The 25,829-nt window shown below is 47.8% G+C and overlaps 1 protein-coding gene across 1 annotated transcript in view; it reads right to left on the bottom strand.

Annotated features, from left to right (window-relative positions):
* The window catches only part of PHLPP1 (PH domain and leucine rich repeat protein phosphatase 1), a 158,617-nt gene extending 141,301 nt beyond the window's left edge, over nt 1-17,316 (bottom strand). Inside the window, exon 1 of the mRNA XM_080377796.1 lies at nt 313-17,316. Coding sequence (XP_080233922.1) covers nt 313-1,948 — 1,636 coding nt within the window. The 5' untranslated portion in view covers nt 1,949-17,316. The remainder of the gene's footprint in view (nt 1-312) is intronic.
* Between the last annotated feature and the right edge of the window lie 8,513 nt (nt 17,317-25,829).

The following is a 25,829-nucleotide window of genomic DNA, read 5'->3' as shown; positions in this document are numbered from 1 at the left end:
AGGGGAGGCTGCCCTGGCACAGCCTCGGGGCAGCCTGGAGCTCCGCCGGCACCCCGACTTACCCCGGCCGCCGGCTTGGGGCAGCCCTGCCCGCCGCCGGGGACCTCCCCGCACGGCCCCTCCCCTGCGCGGCGACGCCCGCGGGCACCTTCCCCGTGAGAGGGGCAGCCCCGCGGCCGCCCCGGTGGAGGGGCAGCGCCCAGCCGCCCGCCCGCCCGCCCTCTCCTCACCCCGACCCCGCCGGCCGGGGCCGCGCCCGCCCGCCCCGAAGGTCGCCCCCTCCCAAGGGTCGCCCGCCTCCGCCCCGCTCACCGGCGTAGAAGCGGATGAGGCAGCCGGTCTCCGAGTCCATGCCCTCCTCCTGCACCCGCCACAGGTCCCGGAAGCCCAGCTGGGAGAGGTAGTCGTTCTGGATCTGCAGCGGCTTCTCGTGGGCCTCCAGCCGCCGGCTGGTCTCCCCGTGGAGCTGCACGTACAGGGCGGGCGGCCCCGGCGGCGCGGCCCCCGCCAGCAGCTCCCGCCCGCCGGCCGCGCCCGCCGGCGCCCCCCCTGCCCGCCCCGGGGGCAGCTCCCCTGGGCAGCGGGGGGCCCGGCCCGGCCCCGCACCTGCTTCCACTCCGTCGGGGGGCACCGGCTCCGCCTCCAGCTCCTCCGAGGAGGACGAACCGCCGCTGCTGTAGGGATCCAGCCGGTCGGAGACGCTCTCGGCGCTGGGGCTGAAGCTCTCGGTGTCGGAGCCGGCCGGCCCCAGCTCCCCCAGGAGGGAGGGGCAGGAGAGCGGCGGCCCCGCCAGGTACAGCTCGGCCGGCGGCGCCCCGGGGCTCAAGTCAGAGGGCGCCGGGCTCGGCCGGCCGCCGGCCGAGTCGCCCTCCTCGGCGCTGCCGCCCAGCGGCAAGCGCCCTGGCCTCGCCGCCTCCCCGCGGTCTCCTCCGGCCAGCCCGCTCCGCGTCCCTCGCCGGCTCCTCGGCCTCTCCTCCGGCGGCGGCCGCTGCCCCTCCGCCGCGGGCTCGGGCGGCGCCTCGGCGGGGGCCGCCGCCGCCGGCTCGGGCTCGGGCGGGGGCTGCGGCGGTGCGCCCGCCTTGCCCAGCACCCGCACCACGCTGCTGCCGCCCCGGTGGCCGAGCTGCTGCAGGCGGGCGGCCACCTCGGCCGCTGTGGTCTCCAGGGTGCAGAGCACCGGGCGCAGGTAGCAGTTCATGTGGCGCTCGTAGACGTGGACGCAGCCCCGCTGCAGGTCCCGCCGCACCCAGTCCCGCTCCGGGGGCTGCAGGGGCTGCAGCTGCCGAGGCGGCTTCAGCAGCAGCGCTTTCCTGTCCAAGCTGCGGGTGCCCAGCGAGGCGCCGGGGGCAGCGGCGGGCGAGGAGGCGGCGGCGGAGAGGTTCCTCTTCAGCCTCCCCCGCCGCAGGAGCAGGGAGTTGGCGTTGCCGGCCCCGCCGGGGGCCGCCGGGGTCCCGCTGGCCGCCAGCGCCGCGGGGGGAGCGAAGCCGCCAGCTCCCCCTCGCCTCCTCCGCGGGCCGCCGGCTCCTTTACCGTCCAGCTGCCCTCCGCCGCCGCCCGACGGCTCCACGCCGCTCTCCGCGCCGGGCGCCGCCTGACTCCTCCTGCCCGGGGAGCCGCTCTCCAGCTCCCCCCGCCCGCCGCCCGCCGCCGGGGCTTCTCTCGCTCGTTGCTGCGCGGGCTCCATCGCCCGCGGGGCCGGGGATGCCGCCGCCGCCGCCCTGCTGGGAGCGCCGCTCGGCGGCCCGGCGCGGCGCGGGGGGGGCCGAGCGGAGCGCGGCGTCGCGTCCCGGGGGGGATTACGTAGCAGCGGGGCGCATTCCGCCGGTGCCCTCGCGCCGCGCGCCCGGCTCAGCCCCGCTCCCCAGCTGTCGCGAGCGCCATTAGGCAGGCAGAGGGCGAGTGCGCCGGCCGCCGCTCCCCGCGCTCCCGCCGGCTCCCCGCGCCTCATGAATATTAAACAGCCCCCGCCTCGCTGCTGACAAGGGCCGCTGAGCGCGGGAGGCTCGCGAGGGTGACGCCACCGCTCGCGCGGCGGGGCGGGGCCTCGCCAATAAACACAACGTGACCGCGCTGGGGGGGGGGGGTGGGCGGTGCGTGGGGGCCGCTGGGATGTGCAGTTCCGCGCCGCCCGCCTGCAAGTCCCGGCAGCGCCTGCTCCCGCCGTTCGGCTTCCCGCCGCGCCGGGCGGGCGCGCGCTGCTGCCGTTGGCCGCGGCGGGGGCGGCTGAGCTCCCTTCCCTCAGGCGAGCGCCCACAGCGCGGCCGCCTCCCAGCCTTTTCCCCCAGCAGGCGGGCGGGGGGTGGTCGCTCTGTGGCCCGCCCTCACCCCTCACGGTGCGGTCCCGCCGTAGCGGCCACCGCCCGCGCTGGTGCGGAGGCCCCGCGGGCAGCTCGGCGCGGCCTGCGCCCCGCGGTGCGTTACCGCCCTGCCCGCCATCCACCGGCCGGCTTCCCCGCCTCTCCGCGCCGCCTCCGGGGCCGGGCAGCCGCCGGCGAGAGCCTGCTTCCCGGCCAAGCGTGAGGGCAGGAGCCCAGAACGTGCTGGAAATCACACTGCTTCCCCGCGCTGACCCCGCAGAGGCGTAACGTGCCACCGCTCCTTACGGCACGGGGCTGACCCCGTGTTAAAATTATTCTGAGTCTTTGTCCCTATTTCGATGGCTGTATTCCTTAAGCCTTACCAGAAGGTTTCAACAGAACTAACCAGTCAAGGGAACCCGTATGGCCTGGAGTACTGATAATAAGATCTGTGTACAGTCACCCTTGTGCTGCACCTCAATAGGAACGTCAGTGCTTAGCAGTAATTGCTGGTTAATAGCCACCTGGCAGCATATGGAAAACGATTTTACAGGTTCAGTGACCGTAACCGTTCCATTCTTTCCGATCTGACATGTTCTCCCTGTTGGCTGTCTCAGCGCAGAACCCAAGCACTGAGCCTGGCAATCATCTCATCCGAGGAGAGAGATAATCCAGATAGAAGATTGAGAGAGACATGGAAATGTAAGTGGGAAATAGACAGATATACACACAGCAAGAAAGAGCTGCTTTGTGAGTAGACTCACAGTGTTTCAGTGCTACTGGTCCATCGCTGTACTTCAGGGACTAAAATTACTGAAAATACTTGCTGAAAATTGCTTGGAAGCAACCATTAAATAGCAACTTTGTCCCCAACTTCCCCCCCCCCCCCCCCCCATGTGATTTTAAATGAATTATTAAAAAGGGAAATTACAATCAGATAAGTTCGTTTAGCAGTGTGAAAGTGTGAGTTTTCATACTGTAAAGGTACCATACTACAGTATTTATTCAGAGAAATCTCTTACGCTCTTGGGAATGTTTTAGCTGAGTAATGCCAGTTGGATAGGGCTGTAACTGCCTGAGATCTTTCCTTCTTAATGCATTTTGTAAAATGACAGTGAAACATCTTGCCAGATATTCATCAAAAATGCTATAGACTGCAATAAAGTGGGAGTTCTGGGCAATTAACCAGTTACGTCAATGTCAGAGGAGATAAATCACCGTTGAGAACACTAAGATAAACTCTTAGTGAAACACTATTTTTAGTTGGTGGGGGTTTTTAGTGCATACATATAATATATGAACCATAAATAAACCAGAACCATAATAAAACTAAAGTTTACCTCTCCTGATAAAACTTTCCTCCACACCTTTGGGTTACTATGTTCATACCCTGTACAAGCAGGTGACAACAGAGGTATTTCCTAAGGAACTTGCAATGGAGCTATGTGACTACCTTTTAAAAGTTTTTGTAACAATGAAGCCAATGTTTTGCCTTTATATGGAAACCACCCACTTTCTGCATAGAACAATCTGTAATTACAGTCCGGCCAGCGTGCAGTGCGCTGACCTGTATCTGGAGTTGCAGTCACCAGCAAGAGCATCTTTGGAATTCCTGCGGCATGGGAGAGCCAGGACCCTGTCCAGAGCATGGACTGACAGAAGGTGACGGCAGCACTTGGCCATTAAAGGCTTAAACTGGTGGTCAAAACCTTCTTTGACAGTAGCAGCACGCAGCAGAACTGCAACACTGAGTATATTGAGCTCTGGTTCTGACTGCTTGGCATGTTCTGGTTTATTTCTACTGCTTTGCACCACCCCCATACCACCTACTTCCTGAAGGTCACTCCAGGTCTTCTGATGTAAATGTATGAGGAAAATATTCTATGTGCAAAAACACACACACAGGCACACTCAGAAGAAGGAGACAGCAAGCTCTGGGGACATTATTGTTAACAGTAGTACTTGAAATAAAAGAGTTTCTAGAAACCGATTTCCAGCCCTTCTCTCTCTCTTTTTTTTTTTTTTTTTTTTTTTTTTGAGGGAGCAGGAAAAAAGAAGCTCTACTTTTCTCAAATTGTTCAAATACTTGAATGTTGATACATACACAGAAAAAAATCCAGAACACAGAGATTCTCCAATGTTACATAAGAACATTGGAACTGAAGAGAGGTCTCCTGGGGCACCCCGTTTTCTCCTTTATGACACATTGCACATGTTAGTGAGGTCCCCCTAGTCGAACATCATTCTGAAATGAGCTGAGCTGATTTGTTCTCTGCTCTAACTGGAGTCCTGTCCCAGGGCCACCCTGCCCTCACTGTTGGGAACTTCCAGTTTTCGGTCTGAATTTTACACACAGGTAGTCTATACCCATTTGCTCACGTGCCAGCATGGCATTGCCCTTTGACTCAAATAGCTTTTTTATTTGTATAACTCCAGAGCGTTTCCCCCAAGGTACCTGGAGGCCACAAGAGTATCCTCTGGCTGACTTTGTGTTCTTTCTTTGACAGACTAAACACACTTCTTTGTCTCCTCTGGTGAGATAGTCCACATAATGTAGGAACATGCAGTTAAGGTCATTTAAATAGCCTTGGGTCAGCTCCTCCATGGGGTGGACTGGTATAGCTCCAGCTCTGGATTTATGCTTCAGCTTTCTGAGTCCACACAGAGCAGCTGCCACCTGCGATACAACTCAGAGAAGTGGCCGGGGACTGAGCTGACCTCGCTCTCCCTCTTGCCAGGGTAACTCACCAACTGCCAGCAGCCTTACTAATGAAGGGCTTTATGCAATTAAAAAACAAAGTAGCGGTACTGAAATCCTGAGGGTGGAAAAATTTGTTGGATTTATCACTGCCCTGTGTAATTTGTTCAGGAGCAGAAGGCTGCAGTGAGGCTCCCTACATGCTGTAAGCCCCAAGTTACGCCATGAGGGAAAAAGGGGCCACACTGCTGCTTTTGATAGTTTCCTGAATACAAAGGCAGTGGTTTCTGTAGTGACCCAACATCTTCAAATGTTAGTGGTACCAAGCCTGGTTATTTTTGCTTCATGCAGGGAAGTGCACTTGATATCTGTAAGTATATGCATATTTAAATTGAACTCTCAGGCTTATGAGAAAACTATGCTATTCTCCGTTTCCCAGTAACTGATAGATACTCTTAAACTCTCCTGGGATTGCGCATTTTGATTGGGATGAACTGCTGTTGTAAGACATGGGAACACAGCTTATGAAATTGATGTTTGTCAGGAGGAAGTGGAAGAGTGAAATACACATTTCCCTTTTCTGAAGTTTGATTGATGATGGCTGTTCGGAAGACAGGTAAAATGAAACAGGATGGTTTTCCATCTGCAGTTTTCCAATCAGAATCCGGCAATCTTGAAGAAGTTTCTGATTATAGAGTTGTCAACAAAACATAAGGGAATAAAAAGTAATTTATTGCAGATTACTATAAATGACTCCATACCAAAACTCTTTATACTGAATGAACAAATTATATGCTCCCACAGTGGCAGGCAAACGCCAGAAGGTCTTGAAGCCACAAGATGACTTTTGTGGACCACATCCAGAGTTAACAGAGCCAAAGGATCCCCTGAGCAAGAGAAACAGATGAAAGCTTAGCTGAAATCCTCACAGAGGCTGGAGCTGTGGTGATCTTTACCGCCTACATCTCTGCCAGCAGCTACTACAGCTATGGCAGGAGGTATCAGGCTGCTGTACGCAACCATGGAGCTGGCGGAGTAACTGCAGTGGTGCTTGGAGTATGCTAACTCCTGTTCAGCTGCTTCTGAAATCTGCCTTCCCCAGTTCTCACAAATTCCTGTAAAGCCCTCAGGGATACACTGTGCTGTTGTTAAATGTTTCTACAAGGGAAGGGATAGATTATGGGCATCAGCTGATGTTTGTGGTTTTCCTTACTCTTTCATCGCGAATGTAGAAGAGAGTACCAGATATGGGTCCGGCTTTGATTCATATTACTGCCAGTTCTGTTCTGTTCTTTTCTTAACATTACACCACTTCTTTTTGTGTAATCCCTTGGTTTAGCTACAATTAATATCTTGCTGGGTAATTCAATGACAGTTTATGGGTACAGAAATGGGTTTTGGGTTCTGAAATGTCTGCTGCCATGGGATATTAAAAACAGCAAATAGCCTTTGTAGACTCAGTTTTACCATGAACTATACTCAAAGTATGGTTTGGGTTTTGTTTTCAGAGATACCATTTCAGAATAGTATGCCATCATGAGACGGGAACTGCTTAATCCCCAGTCCCTGACTACAGAAAAATTGACTGACAGGTCAGTTCTGGACCAAAAGTTGAGATGAGCGCTCGGAAATACTAGTGTGAGAAAGATTATATTTATACTTTCTCTGCTATAAGTCATCATCAATGGTGCTGCTAAATGTTCCTCTGTGCTTTAAGAAGGTATGAATCACTTTAGTGATTCCAGTTAACATATGAAGGTGGGGAGGGAGCTTAGAAAGAAGGAATTTAATGTCCTTCAACCCTGCAAATTGTTAGGGATATTACTCAGCTCTCTTCTTTAGTAGTCTGTTTTTCTAGAAAGGGAGAATTTCACTATAGATAAGGAAGCAAGAGATGTGTTTCAATGCCAAAATGCTGAAGCAAAAGACAAAATATTTGCCACTGTACAAGTAATTCAAAGACCAGGAGATGGGTGAGCAAAGGGACCATTTTGAATTGAACAATATAATATTATCCTTCTTTTTAAGGAGAAATTGAATGTTATCATATGGAAGCTGTTCTTAAAATAATAATTTTATCAGTAGGAATTAATTTCATTTTTTAAAATGCTAGGTATGCACCTGTATCTCTCATCCACATGCGATTGTCACAGCTGTAGGAGCAAATTGGATATGCAGATAACAAGGAACTGATAATGTATATTGATCACTGCTCCAGCTGTGAGCTTGAGCACAAGTGTGTATATGTTCCATGCTAGTTGCGCTTATCTTGGTGTGTAAGGCCTTCAGTGTAGTAAAATATTTAAGATGGTGCTTATTCAAGGAAACTCTTAAGTTTAAATGTGTTCTTAGGTTGAGCATACAACTAAGAACTATGCTTTAACTGGGAAGTTTCTGTTAATTGATGCCTGAAATAGAATTAGGCTGTACGTTACCTTACAGTTGCCCTTGTGTTTATGTATTCAGGAACACTGGACTTGCATTACTCAGAAGGTTATTTGTACCTACAGACTGCTAAATAATTTCCAGCAAGGGTTGGTCCGTATTTCTGACTCCAAAACTACGCCCATACAAGTAATAATGACACTAATATGTGTTCTTCATCAATGCACCTCAAAGCACTTTACAAATGTAATTGTTGCCATAACACAGAGAAAGGAGAAAAGAGGCAAGTACCTTCCTGGTTGCACATTAATCCCCTCTCAAGGCGATGGGCAGAAGTCAGGCCCCTGTGTCTTGACAGCAGAGCACCAGGCTGTGAAGCTCCTTCTTGCTGAATGAAAGACCTGTCCCGGCTTCTCGTGGGCAAAGGGGCTGGAGCCGAGCACAGAATCCTGCTGTTAGGTTCTTTGACTGACATGCAGTGTTATTCACTAGCAGTATGTGGCCGCTTGGGTTTCAATTTCTTGTAGAGCTAACCTGTATTATTTTCAGTGAGGTAAGGTTTTCCTAAGCCATCGTCAGCAGCGTGATGTGGAGCTCCTTCAATTACACAAGTGTTTCCCATTGTGACATGCACATGTGTTGCAGTTGAACAGCTGGAAGGTGCAGCTTCCTTAGAAAATTTGGGAGTTTCTTCTCCTGCACAAACTTCTTGTTCCCATCACATATGAAGAAGGCAATTTATAGAAGCAAATAGCAGCATCTCCATTGATGTTCAAGGTAATGAGCAGCTGACACTGAATTAACTGTACAGCTGAAAGCTGCGTGCAGAGGAAACAAATCTGAGAAAAAGAAACGCCAGCTTTGTGACCCAGATTGATTACAGTTCTATGTTATATATTCTAGCGTTATATTAATACTGTATTAAAATCAAAGCCGTATTTTACAGACTTTGTTTTTAATTTGTGTTGATACTAATTGCAAAGCCAGACCTTATAATTGCCAGTAGACTCAGTAACCCCTCTACACTAATCCTCTTACTGTGTCTTCAGCTCTTCCATTTTAAGCTACGTGCTTTGTTTGTCAGTTGTTTTTTTTAAGGAAAAGTTTCATTGCCTGTTAGATATCAATGCACTAAAAGATTGTCTTCCAGAACTTTATAAATCCTTCCTTGTAATTATTTCTTTTTATCTTTTATACTCATATGGCGTCTTAAGCCTTTTTTGTTTTAGAGCCCTACAACTCCTCAAGGTACAGTATTCATCACTACTGATAGGGATGGATTAATGTGGATTCATTAAGCTGCAGCCAACACAGTGACTTACATGCAATGGTTTTACATAATATATAGCCCGAAGTAGCATGACTGGTGTATTTGAAGTGACCCAAGAGATGCAGACATTTTTGGTATCAGCTTTTCATAAGGTTAGTCATCTCCCATTAATTCCCTCATAAATATCTCAGAGGGTAGTGTCTGTTGTTAAAAGGCTGTACATAAAAGCCTTTCATGCAAGACTGAAGATATGTTTTTGCCATACAGCAGGTTTGGCAACAAAGTTGGCTTAGAAAGTTCATGTCCCTGCTCACCTGTATTTGCCGCCTCAGCGCAGTGTGTTGGCCACTCCAGTGTGCCAGTATGACTGGAGCTGCACTGTCAGCTGGGTAATGGAAATACTTTGGATTAAAATGAATCATGACTTAAGAATCTCAGGTATTTCTTTAATACTGTAAGAATCTATCACATAAATACATGTTATTTATTTGTGAATGGTGTAAGCACTGAAGTAAGAATAGCACAGTGGAAACTAAACTCTCAAAATGTGTGTTAGTGATGATTTATCCTAGTACAGAGTGCTATCAACAGCTGCATCTGCAGTCATTTACTGGAAGTATAAACAAAGGTGCACATTATGCCCTTTGAAGGAGCCTTTTTAACTTTATTACTTCAACACCAAAGGTGTATCTTGTTAAGGGTAAACATAGAAATCCTCCAAGGAGATTAATAAAATAAAGCCTCATACAATTAAAATATTGGCAGGATCAACCAAGAAGTTAATACTAAAACAGCTCAGTCACATCTGCAGCTCCCCAAGCAACCTGCTTAGAAGGGCTTTCAGGAAATCAGTAGGGAACTTATCTGAGCTGTCTTTGATGAAAAGGACCAGAAGGAGTTAAATCTAGGAGAGCAGGGATTTTTTTTTTTCATCATCTACTACAGTGACAAAATGCCCATTGACTTCTAGGCAGGCAGCCTGCACTCGTGTGCAGAATCGCCCTCCTCTGCCATGTCTGCGGCACGTGAGTGTGCCTACCAAAGAGATGCCTCGGCATAAAATCTCCACCCCTCCCTTGCTTACTCGCTCAGCCATTTCAGCTATGACTGCAGAGTCATAGGGCTGTGCCATGCTGTTACATGAGATTAAAAGAGCTCTTAGTAATAAGCTGGAATGATGGGAATGAGCCCAGTATTCATGACTGAGGTTAAACAAAACTTGAGGAAAATGAGTCCACCATGTCACCACTAGATAGTATGGCTCCTCAGGCAGTAACCCAGGTCACTGTAAGGCCCTGCTCCGTTCTCTTGGGCAGTCTGTGCAGGATCTGGCCTGGGACTAGGGGGAAGGGTAGTCATAGGGAAGGGGGAACAGTTAATATTTTAACATCCAGATCTCGCCGAGGTGAAAGCCTGCATCTTTAGTTTGGCAGATGTTGGCCAGGGCACAGCAAACTACAGTCACGTGTATTTATTTGGCATCCAAACTGTTTCAGAGGCGGCATCATTCTGGTTTTGGCTTTCCAAAGGTGTCCTCTGCTGTTCTGTCAGTGCCGAGAACACAGCTGAATGCTCTGTGAGACTCCACCTACTCTGGTCAGAGCAAGGGTAAACTGGGTTCTCCAAACTGATGTGAATTCTCACTGATAGAGCAGAATAAGGTCTTAGTTTTCCCAAGCACATAAATGCCCAGGCATTGTCACTGGCAGCATGCTCTCCAGGATATTCATTGCCTGTGACCTACCTATTCCACAGATCAGGACATGCCTTGTGGTTAAAATATTCATCAGCCTCTTGAGAAGACAGGCGGTGAACATGTGAAAACCCATCGGTGGCCCCCGCGCAATTGGGAAATGCTGTGCTTTGAAAGTCAGTTGGATTTTTAGGAACATCACTTCTGCCAACAGATACCAATAAGCTGTTTTCATAATAGTATCACAAATTTCAGCTGCCACATTTCTTTGCCACACCACACTGTTCAGTCCTGCACCGGTTGTGGGTCTGGGGTTCAACACTGCCAGGAGCCGAAGCTTTCAAGCATGTGTTTTCTGACAAAGGTGTCACCTGGAGCACATGGTGAAGGTTTTCCTTGCAGAGCTGGAGAGGCAGAGGGAGGGAGCTAGCTTAGTACCTGTGACCAGGAGCAATCAGGCTTTTAAAAAAACTGCCTCAGCAGTGATGTTTTCTCCGTGCGGTTGGTCTATGATATAGCAAATAAGACATAGCCGTGGAGCTCTCCTCCACAGCATCTGCGGACGGGCTGCTGGCAGGGCTCACATCCCTCATGACTTAGCACAGCGGAGCTCCATGCGTTTCTGCGTGATAGCCAAATATTTTGTGTCCTACCATTCTTGGCTGCCCTTTTATACTTTCTCCGTATCAGATGTCACAGTGTACAAGGAACCTGCAGTGGATTCTTAGGTGACTGGCGGAAAACCATTTACCACATCATTCCCCCACATGGTGGCATTGCTTGCAAAAAGTATTTGCTCATTCCCTGTGTGTGACGCTTTGTTTTCAGGTGCTTTAGACAGAACTCTGCTACCTTGAGGGAGCATTTACCTTCAGGCATGCCTGCTCTTCATCGCTTACTCTGAGAATGAATGCTTTTCCAAATCAGACAGACCATGTAGCTCTTCAAAACCAGCAGCCAGACCCAGGAGCTCTCAGGGGAGCTGTGCAGGAACATGCAGAATCTAGCTGCTAGAAAAGCTCTGCTGACTCTCCTCCTGTTACCAGTGTCATCAGCTGTCAGAGGAAGCAGTCATACTGCTCTGGAGTCACTGTGGAGTGATGGAGGCCAGGCAGGTACAAAGGCAGGCTGCTCCGTGACCAATATGTAGCCCTGAAGGGATGCATGGGCTGAAGGAAGCCAAGGAATTTGGAAAGCCTCTATATGAGACTTACAATGAACACATCTCATTGCAGAGATGAAGTACTGCCAAGTAAGGTGCGTTATGGTGGGTAACCTCTGGACCTCCTCGGGAGGTCATCCTTCTCGAAGCAGGGCAAATGTCATTCTGAGATCACATCGCCCAGGGCCTCATCGTGCACAAAACTTAAGTGAGGCAAGACTTGACAGGCTGCAATTAGCAGTCTGAGTCACGCAGCAAGAAATCGGTTGTCGATGTGGTCACTGTTGAACAAGTACAATGACAGACTATCAAATACCTAATCACTGGCTCTTTTTTTGCAGGAGCTGAGAGACAGAAATGATTTGTAAATAATTTGTAAGATTTCCTACCTACATTTTTTCAGGATTGCAAGGGGATTAGACTACTGGTCCTTCTAGATAGCGTCCTGCTGCAAAGTGGTTACAACACACGTCAAGGAAAGATGCAAGGAGCGTGATGGTAGATGGTGTGGGTTTACCAGCCTCAGAAGCCTTTTCCCAAAGCTGCAGTGGCTGGATGCTGGCTTCTCTCCAGAAGCACGAGAGTGTAAATCCCTTCCAAAGCTCTTGTTTATATTTATGCATGTATTACCAGTCCTCTTTTGACTCCTGCTAAGATTTTGGTTGTGATGATACTAGGAAGGAAGGGATTCAGCTGAGTAATTGTATGTTGTGCAAAAAAATTATTTCCTTTTTATCAGTTTTAAATGTTTCCCTTTTCAACTTAATTGAATATTCCTTTGTGTTTATACTGTGGAAGGGAAACTATCAATGTGTTTATGAGAGGATTTGCTGGACAGGGACTAGGATTGGCTTCCCACTGATTCAAAGCAGGAGAAATCACAACAGAGTAGAATAAGCAAATTAAGAGTTCTGGTTAATCAAACTCATTAGTAATTTGCAACAAAAAGAGAATCTTGAATAATTTCTTAGGAAATTTAGTCTTTATAACACACCCAAGATTTTTTTTCCTACACACTCCCTCACCTTATTTTCCTTCCAGGAATGATTCAGTATGATTTCTTACTATAAGGCAAAAGTCAAGCAAACACCCTAACCCTTTGTTCCAGCTGTAAAGCAGACACAAGAATATCCCTTATTAGAGGGACTGATTAAGTACATGGTCCCATTTTTGTTCTTGTAAAAGTTACTGGAAAGCAACCCAAACAATGTCTTTATTAAAGTTTTGCTGGGAAAGTTCCTTCTTTGGCAGGGGAAGGGTAATTGTGATAGCAAGCTGCTTTTATATTCCCAAATTCCCTGATGTGCTGGGGTCATGTCACATGTTTACACTCTGCTTTAACAAGGAATAACAACACAGACAGAAGTGCTTGGTTTTGGTGTCACTACAACTGAACAGATGTTACAGGCTCAATTATCCCAGTACTTCAGCTGTAACATTGCATTATTCTCTAAGCTCCATTTCTTTGGCTGAAACCATTTTGTTTGAAGACACTGCCTTCCGTAAGCTGATGCTTCTGCTCCTCCTCCACGTAGTAGAGCCTGGCAGCTACCTTCAATAAGCAAATTTATCTCTTTGGATTGCTTCTGCACCGTAGCTATAAATCACATTGAACATACAGGGGAAAAAAACCTGTTTTACAATATGGAGTATCTGCCTGTTATAAGAGTATCCAGCATTTTAACACGGGATCATTGGTCACCAAAAGCAAAGTGATAAATTATCAAGTTCTACATATTTCAGTCAGTGTTCAAATAAACACTTCTGTAACTCAGGAATATTCTAGGTTCAGCATCCTCACAGTGTAGATGAGTATCTCCATATATAACAACATTGTGAAACAGAAAGACAAATCCCGCGGCTCCTGAATCACAGCTTTGAAATGCAGCATGACAATTATTTCATTTTGAGGCCAACGGTGATGAGCTCTGTCAGTGTGGCAAGTAATTATAAGAAATAGGGATCACTTGACTCATTTTTAATTCGTGCCTTTGCCAAGTCTTTAAACATAGTGTTTTCACCATCTAAAGCCTGCTCCATTCTTCTACTGCATCACCTTGTGCTGGAGTTATGTTTATGAAAAGGGTTTGTGCATTTTTAATTTAAAGTTGTTTTTTTCCCTTTGCAACAACATAAACATTTTAAATGCTTTCTGAAGAGGATATGTAATTTAGAATGCATAAATGAAGTTGATAATAACTTAAAATAATGAGTCAAGCCAATAAAACTGGCAAAGGAACTGGCCAAATGGTAGCTCAAACAGCTAAATCAGATACTACAAAAAGAGCTGAATCATTTTCTTTTAAAATCCAGCTGAACATGCAAATTCTTATCTCTGTCACCTGACGTCTGCCACATCTTCTGCTTTATGAACACAAATACACTTGGCTTGGTAAAAAGGCAGAATCTTTCACTACAATATATAGTTAGAAAAGGCAGCTCTGCACTATTTTGGTAATTCAGTAGGATTATAACAAGAGGGGACTTGTTAAAATTTTATTATTTTAGTAGCAGTGTTCTCCAGAGAAAATACTAATACATTTTCTACACTGTGACTGTCTAAACAGATTATCCAAGAATTAGATATTAATTATTAATCACTCAGTGATTCAGAAGCTACCCTGTGGCTCTCTAGAGCAGGAACTCTACTGCTTTTGCAACTTAATGATGTGATTTTCCCAGTTGCGGTGTTGCAATGCTCAAGCAGACAGAAGGCTAATGGCAGAGGGAGCAATAAAGTTATAAGGATGCCTAAAGGTTATATCTCACCTGGCTTGGAGAAGGTTATAAAAAAGTAACCGAAAGAAATGCAGCAGGCAAAATACAGAAAACTAGTTTGATAGATTATAAGTAGAATTGGAGTGGGGGTGTGTTTTAAATGGTCTGTATAGGGATTAATGGCAATACCTGAAAATAAACAGGTAAGACGATCTTTTTCTCATATATTCCCCAAGAACACCTTTTCCAACTCAACGTTTAAGCGGCAAGCCCGAGAGCTGTGATTTGCATTGTCTGTGCGAGTTCTTGGCTGTACATGTTTACTGTGCAGGAAAACAAGATTGATTTCTCATTCTTAAGCACATTTATAATGTCTGTGCAAATGAATGTAGGGCATATCCCAGCTAGATCAATATTTATGCAGCCTACTTCAGAAAGAGCAAGGGAGCTGCTTCAGAGCAGCAGGGGATCTTGTCATTTCTTTTCCTATGCTTTCCTCTTTTCCTTGTTTTCAGTGAAATCTGTTTGCATAATACTCCACGCTCGCTGCCAATTAAAGGGAGTTTTAATGAAGGGAGCCCCCCTCGTCCCTCTGAAGGGGCGAGCTGCTGCCAGGACTGGCAGCCGGAGGCAGCGCCCGCAACTGGGGAGCTGCTGGGTGTCTGTGAGCCTGGGAGGCGGTGAGCTAGGCCCGGCACAGCGCCTTGGCCTGGGGACTCGGTGGTTGTGGCGGGGTGGGCGAAGGCAGCCACCACTGATGCCAGCCTCTGTGGCCAGAGGAGCTCTCCATGCTGGCCTGCGGTGGGGCTGGTGGCTGCCTCCCCCCCTCCAGCCCCGGCAAGCCACTTGTCTTTGGCCTGTGGCTTTGCACACTTCATTCCGCTCGCAAAAGAGCAACAATTCATTATCCTGATTAAATCCAACTGCAGGATATTGAATACTGTGGTTTGTTCCATACTTTAAAGGTTCACCTCTTTTATGCATGCTTTCTCCATACCGCCTGTCACAGCTAATCTCTTTCATTCGTTTTGAAACAGAGCTGGGAGAGAGAATGGTACGTGTAGCAAATCAAAAGGCAGTAGCGAGACGTTAAAAGGAGGCAACCTCCCAGCAGTATGCCAGCATCCATGTTTAAAGGGATCCTCCTCCTAAGTAGCTGGTTTTTCACAGCTCAGCTTTCATTTTCTCAGTGCTTAGGAGGAGACGACTTCACCAACCCACAGACAGAATGTGGCCTCTGTGAATAACCTTTACTCTTTCTTCTGCCCTATTTACCAGAATATTTTTACCCCCCCCCCCCCCAACCTGAATAAACCCAGGGGCCTTCAAATGCCCCTGGTGGTGTAGAATCCTGCACAGCGGGGCAGGTCTTTAGAAATAAATTTGGAGGTGAAGATCAGTAACTTTACAATATCGGTGTTCTCTGATTCACTATGTCAATTTAATTCTCCATCCAATAAAATACACTTTACACATACAAAATAATCCCTGCAAGCATTATTACCTTTCTAAAGGGGCTTCACCATGATTCAAATATGACAAACTCTAGGCTATTAAGGCGTCTTGATTTCCATGGCTGTAACACTGAAATGCGGCATTAGCAAATACAATATATTGAATGCCCCTGATGTAAATAGTTCAATTTTTCTGAGTAACTAACTAGGCAATAAGAACCCTGTCACTTCTGTGTTGACAAAGTATCTTAGTTACTCAGTAACTATAGAGATGTTTCCCTTATGCTTGATGCAATTATCAAAATGCCTTTCATTAGCTGGTGAAAACGTTAAGGATCAAAGCATAATTCCTAGAATGTAGTTCAATGTTTGTAGTGGCATGCAAATCAGAGTGGCACAGACCAGCTATGCACCCACAGCTAATAAGATTTTTGATTTATTTCTTCTTGCCAGCAGCCCCTTAGAAGCAAACTGGAGCATCTGAGGCCACCCTTGACATCAGGTTTCAAATTTGGGCTGCCCTGGGCACACGAGCAGGGGAAGAGACAAGCACAGACACATCCAGCAGCCACAGCTATGGCATGAGTCACAAATTACTTTGTCTCTCTTAAAGCTCCAGCTCTTGGAGTCCTGTGATTAGGTAAGGACTTAAATTTTGTGTTTGCTTGCTCAGAAGGGGGGACGCCTTTGAAAGTGTGTGCAAGCTTGCCCTAAAAGCTCCAAACGCAAAAAGGTACCAGTTTTGCTGCCTTCCTGATCCGTAGGCAAATCTTTCTGCAGGGTCCCTGGCCTGTGCTGCTTTGGTACTTAGGGGTGGTTCAGATTTTGCCCTGCTGCAGTTCACTCTCTGCAGATCCTGATCTGCTGGCAGGTCTGATGGACACCCCACAGATGGATGTGCCCTGTGGCCTGGAGGGCACGGGCTAGTGCACTGCAGTGGGGGATACTTCCCACTTGGCATTCATCCTGCGCTCCGTGTGGGTGATTTTTCTCCTACAAACTACATCTAACGCACAGAATTTCAGCCTGAGCTGTGCTCAGTGAAGAACGTAGACTAGAAGGGAACACACTGGGATATTTTCTGTCTCTTACTGACTTAAGGTACTATATATCATACAAAATATTGCTTAATGTAAATAACACATAGACTGCACCCACATTGTTTCAACGTACTGTCTTTGAAGATATGCGGTGATGGAGGTTCCACTGCCTCCATCAGTGTCATCTGTCCTCTGCCTCGCTGCCCTTACCAGCTATAATCATTTCTTGGTGACTAACCAGAAACTTCCTTGATGCCCACAGACAGGGTAGAGTAATTCCCTTCCACTTTGCACCCCCACATCTTGGAATACTCTTTGTTTCTTCAGGCAGAACAGCTGCAGGGCATTTGGTCTTTCCTGGCAGGTGATGTTCTCCAGGCCCCCTGTCAGCCTTGTGGCTGCCCCACACAGCATGTCCAGCCAGGCTGCGCTCCTTCACAGGGTGCTGTACCCCACAACTGCCTGACCTCCGGCTGCAGCTCTGCCCTGCCCCTGCAGGGTAGAGGAAAAGGGCTTCTGCCCAGGCCTTGCGAGCTGTATCTTTCTTCGTGCATCCATCCCAGCATGGCATTTGCCTTTGTCTCAGAAACATAGTTCTCCCAGGCCAGGATCCTGCCCAGTCATCCGCCATCCGGGATACTGCCCAGCTGGATATGTCCATCATTCCTGCCTGATAGCATCATCTAGTATGAACTTGTCCCTGCCCTGAATTCCACCCTCTGTTTCTCCCCATCCCACCCCCTGGGGTGGGGGTGCAGACCAGCAGGGCGTTCCTGCTGCCCTCGGCAGCACCAGTGACGATGCTGAGCAGTACCAGCCCTGGCACCAGCCTGCCCTGTTGTTCCTGGTACATCTCCCACCTGCGCCTACCGCTGCTCACCCTCTTGCTACAGTTTTCTGAGAAGCTTTGTGTCACCCCCTGGAAAATCTCTCTTTTGAGCTTATGATAAGAATGACATCAGAGACGCTGTCAAAAGTACTCTGTAGCCAAGATACGTGACATGTGCTGCCTCCCTCTGCAAGACTGGTGACTGGCTGGAAAAGGAAATAAATTTGCTTTCACTCATTTAGTGCTCATTCCTTTTATCACCAAGAGTGAACTAGTCCATTTGAAATGACTTCATTGAAATGAAGTTGGCCAGTTTTCTCTTTCCCTCCCAGGTTCAAAGGCAGCCACCTTGTCTGTCCTTCTCAGCTGTCACAGTTTGACTCCTTGAAGTCTTACAGACAACTAACTACTCATGGCCCAGAGGTGTCATTAGCCAGGTCTTCAAGTATAGAATCACAAAATGGTTTGGGTTGGAAGGCACCTTAAAGACCACCTAGTTCAACCCCCCGGCCATGGGCAGGGACACCTTCCACTAGACCAGGTTGCTCCAAGCCCCATCCAGCCTGGCCTTGAGCACTTCCAGGGATGGGGCAGCCGCAGCTTCTCTGGGCAGCCTGCTCCAGTGGCTCACCACCCTCATAGTAAAGAATTTCTTCCTAATACCTGATCTAAATCTTCCTTCTTTCAGTTTAAAGCCATTCCCCTTTGTCCTATCACTACAAGCCCTCGTAGAAAGTCCCTCTCCAGCTTTCCTGTAGGCCACCCTTTAGGTACTAGAAGGCTGCTGTAAGGTCTCTGAGGTCGAAGTATAGCTGCCAATTTGCAAATAATTAACCTCAGCATGAACTCTTTCCTCTGTCCCTTCCTTAGAGGCACCCATCTTACCCTTTGGCAGTGCTGGTATTTGCATTCTCCACCCACGTGCAACTGGTGTTTTGGGGAGGACAAGCAGAAACGAAACGGCACTAAACACTTCTATAGAAATGAAAGCTTTCTTATTTCAGTCAGTAGAGATCTGCACCCCCAAAAGGATACCTGGCCTTCCTGATGTCCCTTGCTAATCCCATCTCGGCTTATGCCTCATCCCTTTCTCGCCCTGGCTTTGCAGGCGCTGCCTGCCCACTCGCCCAGCCTGCTCCACTCTGACCCGGGGAGCAGGGACACCCCCGAAGCGGCGCAGGGAGGGGTGGGCAGCGGGTAACAGAAATGCCAGTGTACAGGTATTTGACATCATTTTTGGAAAAGGACAGTGGCTGCTTTTTGCTATTTACCCACCATTTCTTTCTTCTCTATGGCTGACAGGAAAACCCCAAACCACCACATTTTGTTCATAATGAAGAAAAACGGTGCTTTGCTGGTGGCGCCGCTGCTACCCACCCCCAGATGTGCCGTGAGCAGCTGTGCTCTGGAGACATATGCTTGAATAAACTGAACCCTGATTTCTGAAATACTGGAGCAAGGGCTGTTGTGGGGCTTCATCCAACACAGCCATGGGTTATTTTTTAGCATTCCTCATCTGTTTTCCCTGATTTTGACAAAGCCAGAGAGCACCTCAGCTCAACAATCTCAACAAAGCAGTACAAGAAGAACCGTGTATCCACTGACCTTACTGAGGTGCCTGTCACATAAAAACCCGCCTGCCACCTCGAATCCTGCCTGCACCTCTTTTTCTCTCTCCTTCATCAATATTTATGGCAGCAAAACCAGGTATCCTCTGAATCAGTATGGAATTTAAAAATCTTGCAGTGAGCAATTTCACATAAAATGAAGTTTATTTGCAATTCCTCTGTATATTTGTATCAATAAAATTAATGCATGTGCTGTTCCCAGGGTGAAATCTGAAGTTTTTTTAGGAGCGGTTAGAAAATTAATATGATTCTCCATACGCTTTCATCCCCAGACACTTCTAGTTTCCCCTCTACTGTAAACTGGTGATAGTGTTCTGCTACTCAATTGATATTTTCCTCTACCCATCTATCACCTTCCTCTTCCTAGGGTGGTCTCTGTTTCATGTTCTGGCTTTGTACCTACTCTTTTTTTCATTCCTCATGTCTAAGATCATTGCTTTGTTTTTGTACAGAAATATCATCCTTCCAACTTGAAGACTTCTTGGTACGCAACAGTGAGACCATGAGGAGACACTGTCTTCCTCAAAATGCATCAATAGTAGGGAAATACAGAGAAGCCAGTCAATACCATGGCAGGCGAGGGGCAAGTAGGTTAGGCAGTTAGCATTCATCAAATATTTAATAAGCAATACAAACAGAGGCCAGCTATAAGGGATCTTGGTATGTTTTTGCTTTGTGCAATTTGTCTAGTCCATTGTGCAAGTCCCTGCAGAGCATCCCAGGACTTACCCATGGCCCTGACCTACATTTGGCATAGCATGTGTGTCTCTCTTTCCCCAAATGGCAAAGCCGGGTTTTGAGGAGGGTTTCACTCCTGTTTCAAGGCACCCGCAGCCGTGTGCGAGCAGAAACCCAGCAGCCGGCCCCCGCTCGCCTTGGCTGCGCTGTGGGCTGGTGCATGTGCCGCTGTTGTAGGTAAACGTTCATAAGCTCTTACTGTAAAACAGTTTGTGTTTCCTCTTTTCTTATTCCACCCTTTCCTTATTCTATTTTTTCCTCTTATAGCAGACACTGCTCTGGGAGAAGCTAGTGTTTCCCAGTGGTACGATCAGCTGAGCCAGCGTGATTTTTCTAAGCTGCAGTGCTGGAGGGTTGGCTTTAGTTGGGTTTTTTGTGTTGGGTATTTTTCCCCCCAGAGCACCAGGAAACATGCTAAGGCAATATCCTATAAAGGCCAGGGAATGGGCTATCAATCCAAAAAGGCTTTAAGACTGAAGCCAGGGAGATGAAGGCAGCCAGACTTTGTCACGACACCTCCGCAAGCCGCAGCGTGCTCAGGGCTTGTCACGCCTCTGCACCGGGGTCCCTGCAGTGCCCGCAACAGACGGGGCCAGGTCGCTCGCGATGCTGGGCTGTATTATAATGCAAAGACCTGTTCTTGTCCTGAACCTGTAGATACAGGACCTGGGACAAACCAACTGCCTTGCCTCATCCCTTAAACGGCGCAACATACCCTTTCCACTGCCAGGCTGTTTTTCCCCAGCATCCTCGGTATAGGTGTGCTGCTTTACTCCATGACTGCTTGCTGGCACATGGATTCCTCTTTCTTTACAATGAGGCTGGATCTGCTGATGGCTCCCACAGTTTGTCTTTGTGTCCCTGTTCCCCCCACATCAAACTGCCTGCCAGGAAGCTGCACCCCTTTTGGTTCCCACAGCCCAAACTCGCGGGGTCTTGCACAACAGGTACCTGCTGAGTGCACCCCTTCCTTAGCCTTTATTTTTGTTCATCGGGATTCCTGTGCACTGCAGCTGGCTGCCAGGCAGTTCCCTACATGTAGGGCAGAACAGCAGAATATGAGGCAGCAGGATAAGCAGTGAGGCACAGGCTCAGAAACATGCTTCAATTTGCTAAAATTGCCTGGTGACGCTTAAAGCAATGACTTCAGGCGTTTGTGGAGCACGTAACAGAAGTAGCACCTTTAGGCAAACATAACCGTAATTTCTTCAGTTAGTAATTAAAAGGGCAAATCTAGAGGAAAATATTAATCCCTGTCCATAGAAGACTCGCTTTTGTCTTTTACTCCAGGGTATAACTATCGGTGTAGTTAAACATTTATCGATGCTTGTGTAAGCACAGCCAGAGCAAGAGAGCTGAGTAAAGGCAAAGCTTTACGAAAAAAGAAGCTGGAGCACAGTGATGCTGGCAAGACGCACGGTTCGAAGGAAACGAAGATGAGTGAGATTGCAAAACTGGTATGCCTGTGCTTGCAAATTACTTGTAATGGGTCCAGAAATGACTTGTCTAGTGCTGTTGTTTTACCTTTTACCTACCACTAGGTATGCAGCTAAACCCATTAAAGGGCTGTATCGAGTCATATAATTTGTTTACATCTAGTTATTTTCCATTATAATAACAATAGCATGATACATGCAAAAGCATGCTGGCGTTTTGGTGGTAGTATGCAGGCACACCTTCTGACTGCAGTTTATTGCTTGCCGACAGCCCGGTTGCAAAACACTGTTTAGTCCTATTAGGAGTAATTCTGGGGGCAGACTAGGGAGCACGAGTCCTCCCTTTGCCACACACAAACACACACGGTTTAAACTTGTTTCCTTCCTAATTGCAGGTGAGCAAAGCACAAGTGCTTTTCTTTCCATCTGGGTCATCCAGAGTTTGAAAAGAAGAAAATGAGGGAGGCAAGAAATTATAATACAAGGGCTTTTACCTTCTTCCACATACACTGCACCCATGCAACAAGGACTGTCTGAAGGTGGTTTTCTAGCCTCTCTATCCCAGTTGTAACACATGCAATCATACGATTTCTTTTGTAGCAGGAGTGATGCTTCCTGCTCCCAGAACAGCCTAAGCCATTCCTCTGGGTATCAGCTCAAGAGAGTTACTGTTTTCATTTGGCCACAATCCTTAAGCTGACCCGGTGCACAGGGATGACAAAAGCAGTGAATCAGCTCAAAAAAAAAAAGGACAAAAAGGGAAACAAGAATCGTATCGCTGGCTGAACCTCAAGTGCTAATGGGAATTTGGCCTGCCTGAGGCAGAGCGCAGATTTGGACTAGTACGTTGTAAATGCTGCTAATGTCCTCCTCTGGCATTTGGTGGTGCTTCTAAAATAAAATTCAAATCTCAGGGTTTGGAAAAGGTTTTTGCAGTTTTTTAAGAAAAATTTTTAAAAATGCAGGGAAGTAAAAATGATTTAAAGCTTTTAGAAAATATGCAGAAAACTACTTCTTTTGCCTGGCTTTAGCAAGTACAGCCGGCTTGTGACCGAGGGGCATAAAGACTGTTTTTTGGAATAGAAACATTTTTTCCGGGTAATTTATTATTCTCTGAGCTTGTCATGAAGCACAGAGCAACTGTCAGTAATGTGCCCTGTGAACACAAAAATATCTCTGATAACATCTTCTATCGCAAGATTTTGCCTTTCAAATGTTCCTCATTGCAGTGAGCACTGTGTTTACCAAGAAAAAAAGGATATAAAGAGAGCAGGTCGTGTTTGGTACAGTAATATATCTAGAACGATTATTTCACAGTTATGCAAAAATCCTTGCTGTTTTCAGTGCGTATCTTGAGAAAAATTCTTTCTTGCCAAGACATTATATGAAAAGCTCAGGCTGTCCTATAAAACCATGCTGTATACTTAATTTAATTACAGAGAGCTGATACAAAATGCACAGGCTGCAAACAAGAGATGAAATCTCATGACTTCATGTGAACCCTCTCTGGTGATAGAGGACAACTCCTGACTTCAGTTTTTACTGCAGTAATGCATAAGTCCTGAAACACACTTTCAATTAATAATATCTGCTCGAGTTTCATACTCCAGGAGCAAATAAGCCCGGTATCACGACAGTGGACTTCCCCGTCTTTATGAGCCTCACCTCCTTAGGCAGGGCATGCATCAGTTGAAGGCTTCGCTTGGGAGCATAGCCTTTTTCTTCGTCATTTTTCCCAACCGACTCTGGTGCCAAGCTCTCCCCGGCTTGCCATGCGGAAACAATTTTCTGATTTCCCCAGACCAGTAGCTTGGGTCTCTGCAGTAATGTTACCTTTGTTTTTTAGGGGTGTGTTTTTCTGCTATATTTTTGCTATATTTTGGGGTTGGGGTTTTGCTGTGTTGCTACATTTATATTTGCCACCCGTACTACCTTGCAGGGGTGTTTCTGCAGTAAGGGGAGAGGCTGCCAGCACTGACTGTAGCAGCTACAGTGCATTTGCTAAAAGCCTTGCAACATGCGTTATGAAGAGAGAAGTCTTCAGCTCTCCTTGTCTTGTGGGTCTCCCAGCTAAATCTAGGTGTCTCTGACCAGGGATGGTTGTCCCCTGGAAAAGAGTTTACTGGGGACACATCAGAAGATGGCAAATTCATCTGTCTCCCAGAAATAACAAAGATGGTATGACTGCGAGGGATTTGCAGCAGGATTTTTCTAGAGGCAATGGGAAAAGCCAAAACTCACCAGGATGCTGCTTCTAAAATATGCCTGTCTTTCTGTAATCCAGAGAAACAGGAGCAGCTAACATTTTTTAGGGTGCCCCCCCCCTCTTTTTTTTTCCCCCTAGGATGTGCTCCTGTGGCAGCACGCACGGCCCTGGATATGTCTGATATATCTTGGGGAAAAGCCAGGTTTGACAGGGATTGCTTCCCCTGGCTAGTCAAAGTAGGAAATTAAGGCTTCACTGTGACCATATGTAAAAGTGTGCTTTGTCGAGGTGTCACCATCATCTGATGCACTTGGCTGTGATTTTGCTGCTGTTCCGACGTTTTTCCCCTGTTGCTCACAGATGGGGCCTCTGTGAAAGGCTGTTAGACACCTTGTGTTTTCCGCTGTAGCAGACACCACATTATTAGTTCAGAAGTGTTACCTTTGTTCCGTCAATTATTATTATGCCAAGCACATTAATCTTGATGCAAACCAAATTCAAATAGAGTCATCTCTGTGGGGACAGTTTCTGGGGGAGGGGTGTGCGTACGTAATGTGCAAAGTTTCCAGTGTCTAGGGCGTGTTTCGTTACCTGAAATCAGTTAGTCGCAGTTCCTTGATCTCCAGTACAGGATCCAACCATTGTGTAACTCTGGAAAAACCTTCTGTGGTTACACAATATTATTTGGTGTCACCTCCATCTGGGACACAACTGTGCAATCAAAGCTGCGTTGTGAGCACAAGCGTGTTCTTACGGCACGCGCTGCTCGCCCTGCCTGGCTGTGTGCGGGTACGCACACCAAACGCTGCTTGCTTCTTTGAGCAAACAGGGAACAATCCTCTTTTTCCTACAAAGCATGAGGAAAATGAGGTCAGAAGCTGAAGCAGGTCCGTGACCACCTCGATTTTGTATTTGAACTGGATGGATGGATGCCATTTTACACACAGGAAAGATGACCAGCCCTTCCCTAAAGTACCAAAACCCCACACGTCCCGTGCCCAAAATGAATCCTGCAAAAGAAAATACAAATCGCCTGTCAGGTCTGCCTCTTCCGGGCTGGCTCTGCTTTCCACTCCCAACGTTTTCCACCTGGGATTGATAAACCCTGGGTCATTCTCATTTACGTCACATCAAAGAGGAAGAGAAACCCGCTCCTGCCGCCCACACACATGCACCGGCCAACCTTTGTGCCCGGGGTCAGCAGAGGTACAGCCACGCAAGACATTTTGCTCCACCTGGAAAAGTGACCTCCATGTGCTCTTGTACAGTGGTGCCCCACTGTCCCCAGCACTGCCCCAGGCTGTGGGACCGAGGGAGTGGCAGCTTTGCTGTGGCCTTCAGCGGCAGTGGGAACACACGGTCTGATATTGCGGGTTGGGTTTTTCATTCTAGTCAAGCTTAGCAAAATGCTTTCTTTTATTTTTTTTTCCTTTAAAAAAAAAAAAAAAAAAAGGAAGACACACCTAATTTTATGTACCTCCTCCCACGTGTGCTGTGGACTTGTGGACGTGCAGGTGAGGCTGTGGAGCTGCACATGGAGCAGGGCTGTGTGTGCTGGGACGGGCACTGCTGCCAGCAGCTCCCAGCAGGCTCAGGACTTGGATACTGGTCACACAACGTGACGAAGCGATTCAGCCTCGCTGCAGCCCTTGGTTGCACCTCACTGTAGCCCACCCAGGGTCATTAACGCCGACATCACCCTTTACAGCCACAGATCTCAAACTGTGGTCAGTAATCCGGACACAGCCAAAGTGGGGACACCAGCACGTGGCGACTTGACTGCTTATAATGTCCCTCAGAGTAGAACCATAGAGATCAAAGCAAATCATTTTACAAATGCATAGGGACCAGTCCTCATCCCAGAGCTCTTGCAACACCTCAGAGATGAACAGGCAACAATAAAAGAGAGAAAACAGAGAAAACAGATCTTCTAATGGTATTTAAGTCCTCAGCTCTGCTGAAATCAGAAGGCGGGAGTTAGCCTGGAAGGTCTGGCTTGAATGAAGCAGAAGATGGTCACACCGCAGGTTGTATGGTGGTAGAGAAGACGGTAATCCTAAAGTCTCCTGAGTCCCAGCCTTATGCTCTTTCTTCCTAAGGTAATGCCAGCATGCTTAATCTCTGAGAAGCTTATGCTAAGATTTCCCTGTTTGTTTAAAGTTTTAAAATGAAACCTAATCCTCCACAGGGAATCCTACACTGCTATTTTTATTTATTTATTTTTTATCCCAGATGCAAAACAACCTTAAACCTGCTCTGCAGATCTGCTGACACA

The sequence above is a fragment of the Falco punctatus genome (assembly GCF_963210335.1).
Source record: "Falco punctatus genome assembly, chromosome: 3".
NCBI lineage: Eukaryota > Metazoa > Chordata > Aves > Falconiformes > Falconidae > Falco > Falco punctatus.
Note: the sequence above shows the minus strand (reverse complement) of the source record. Positions and strands in the feature narration are given on the sequence as shown.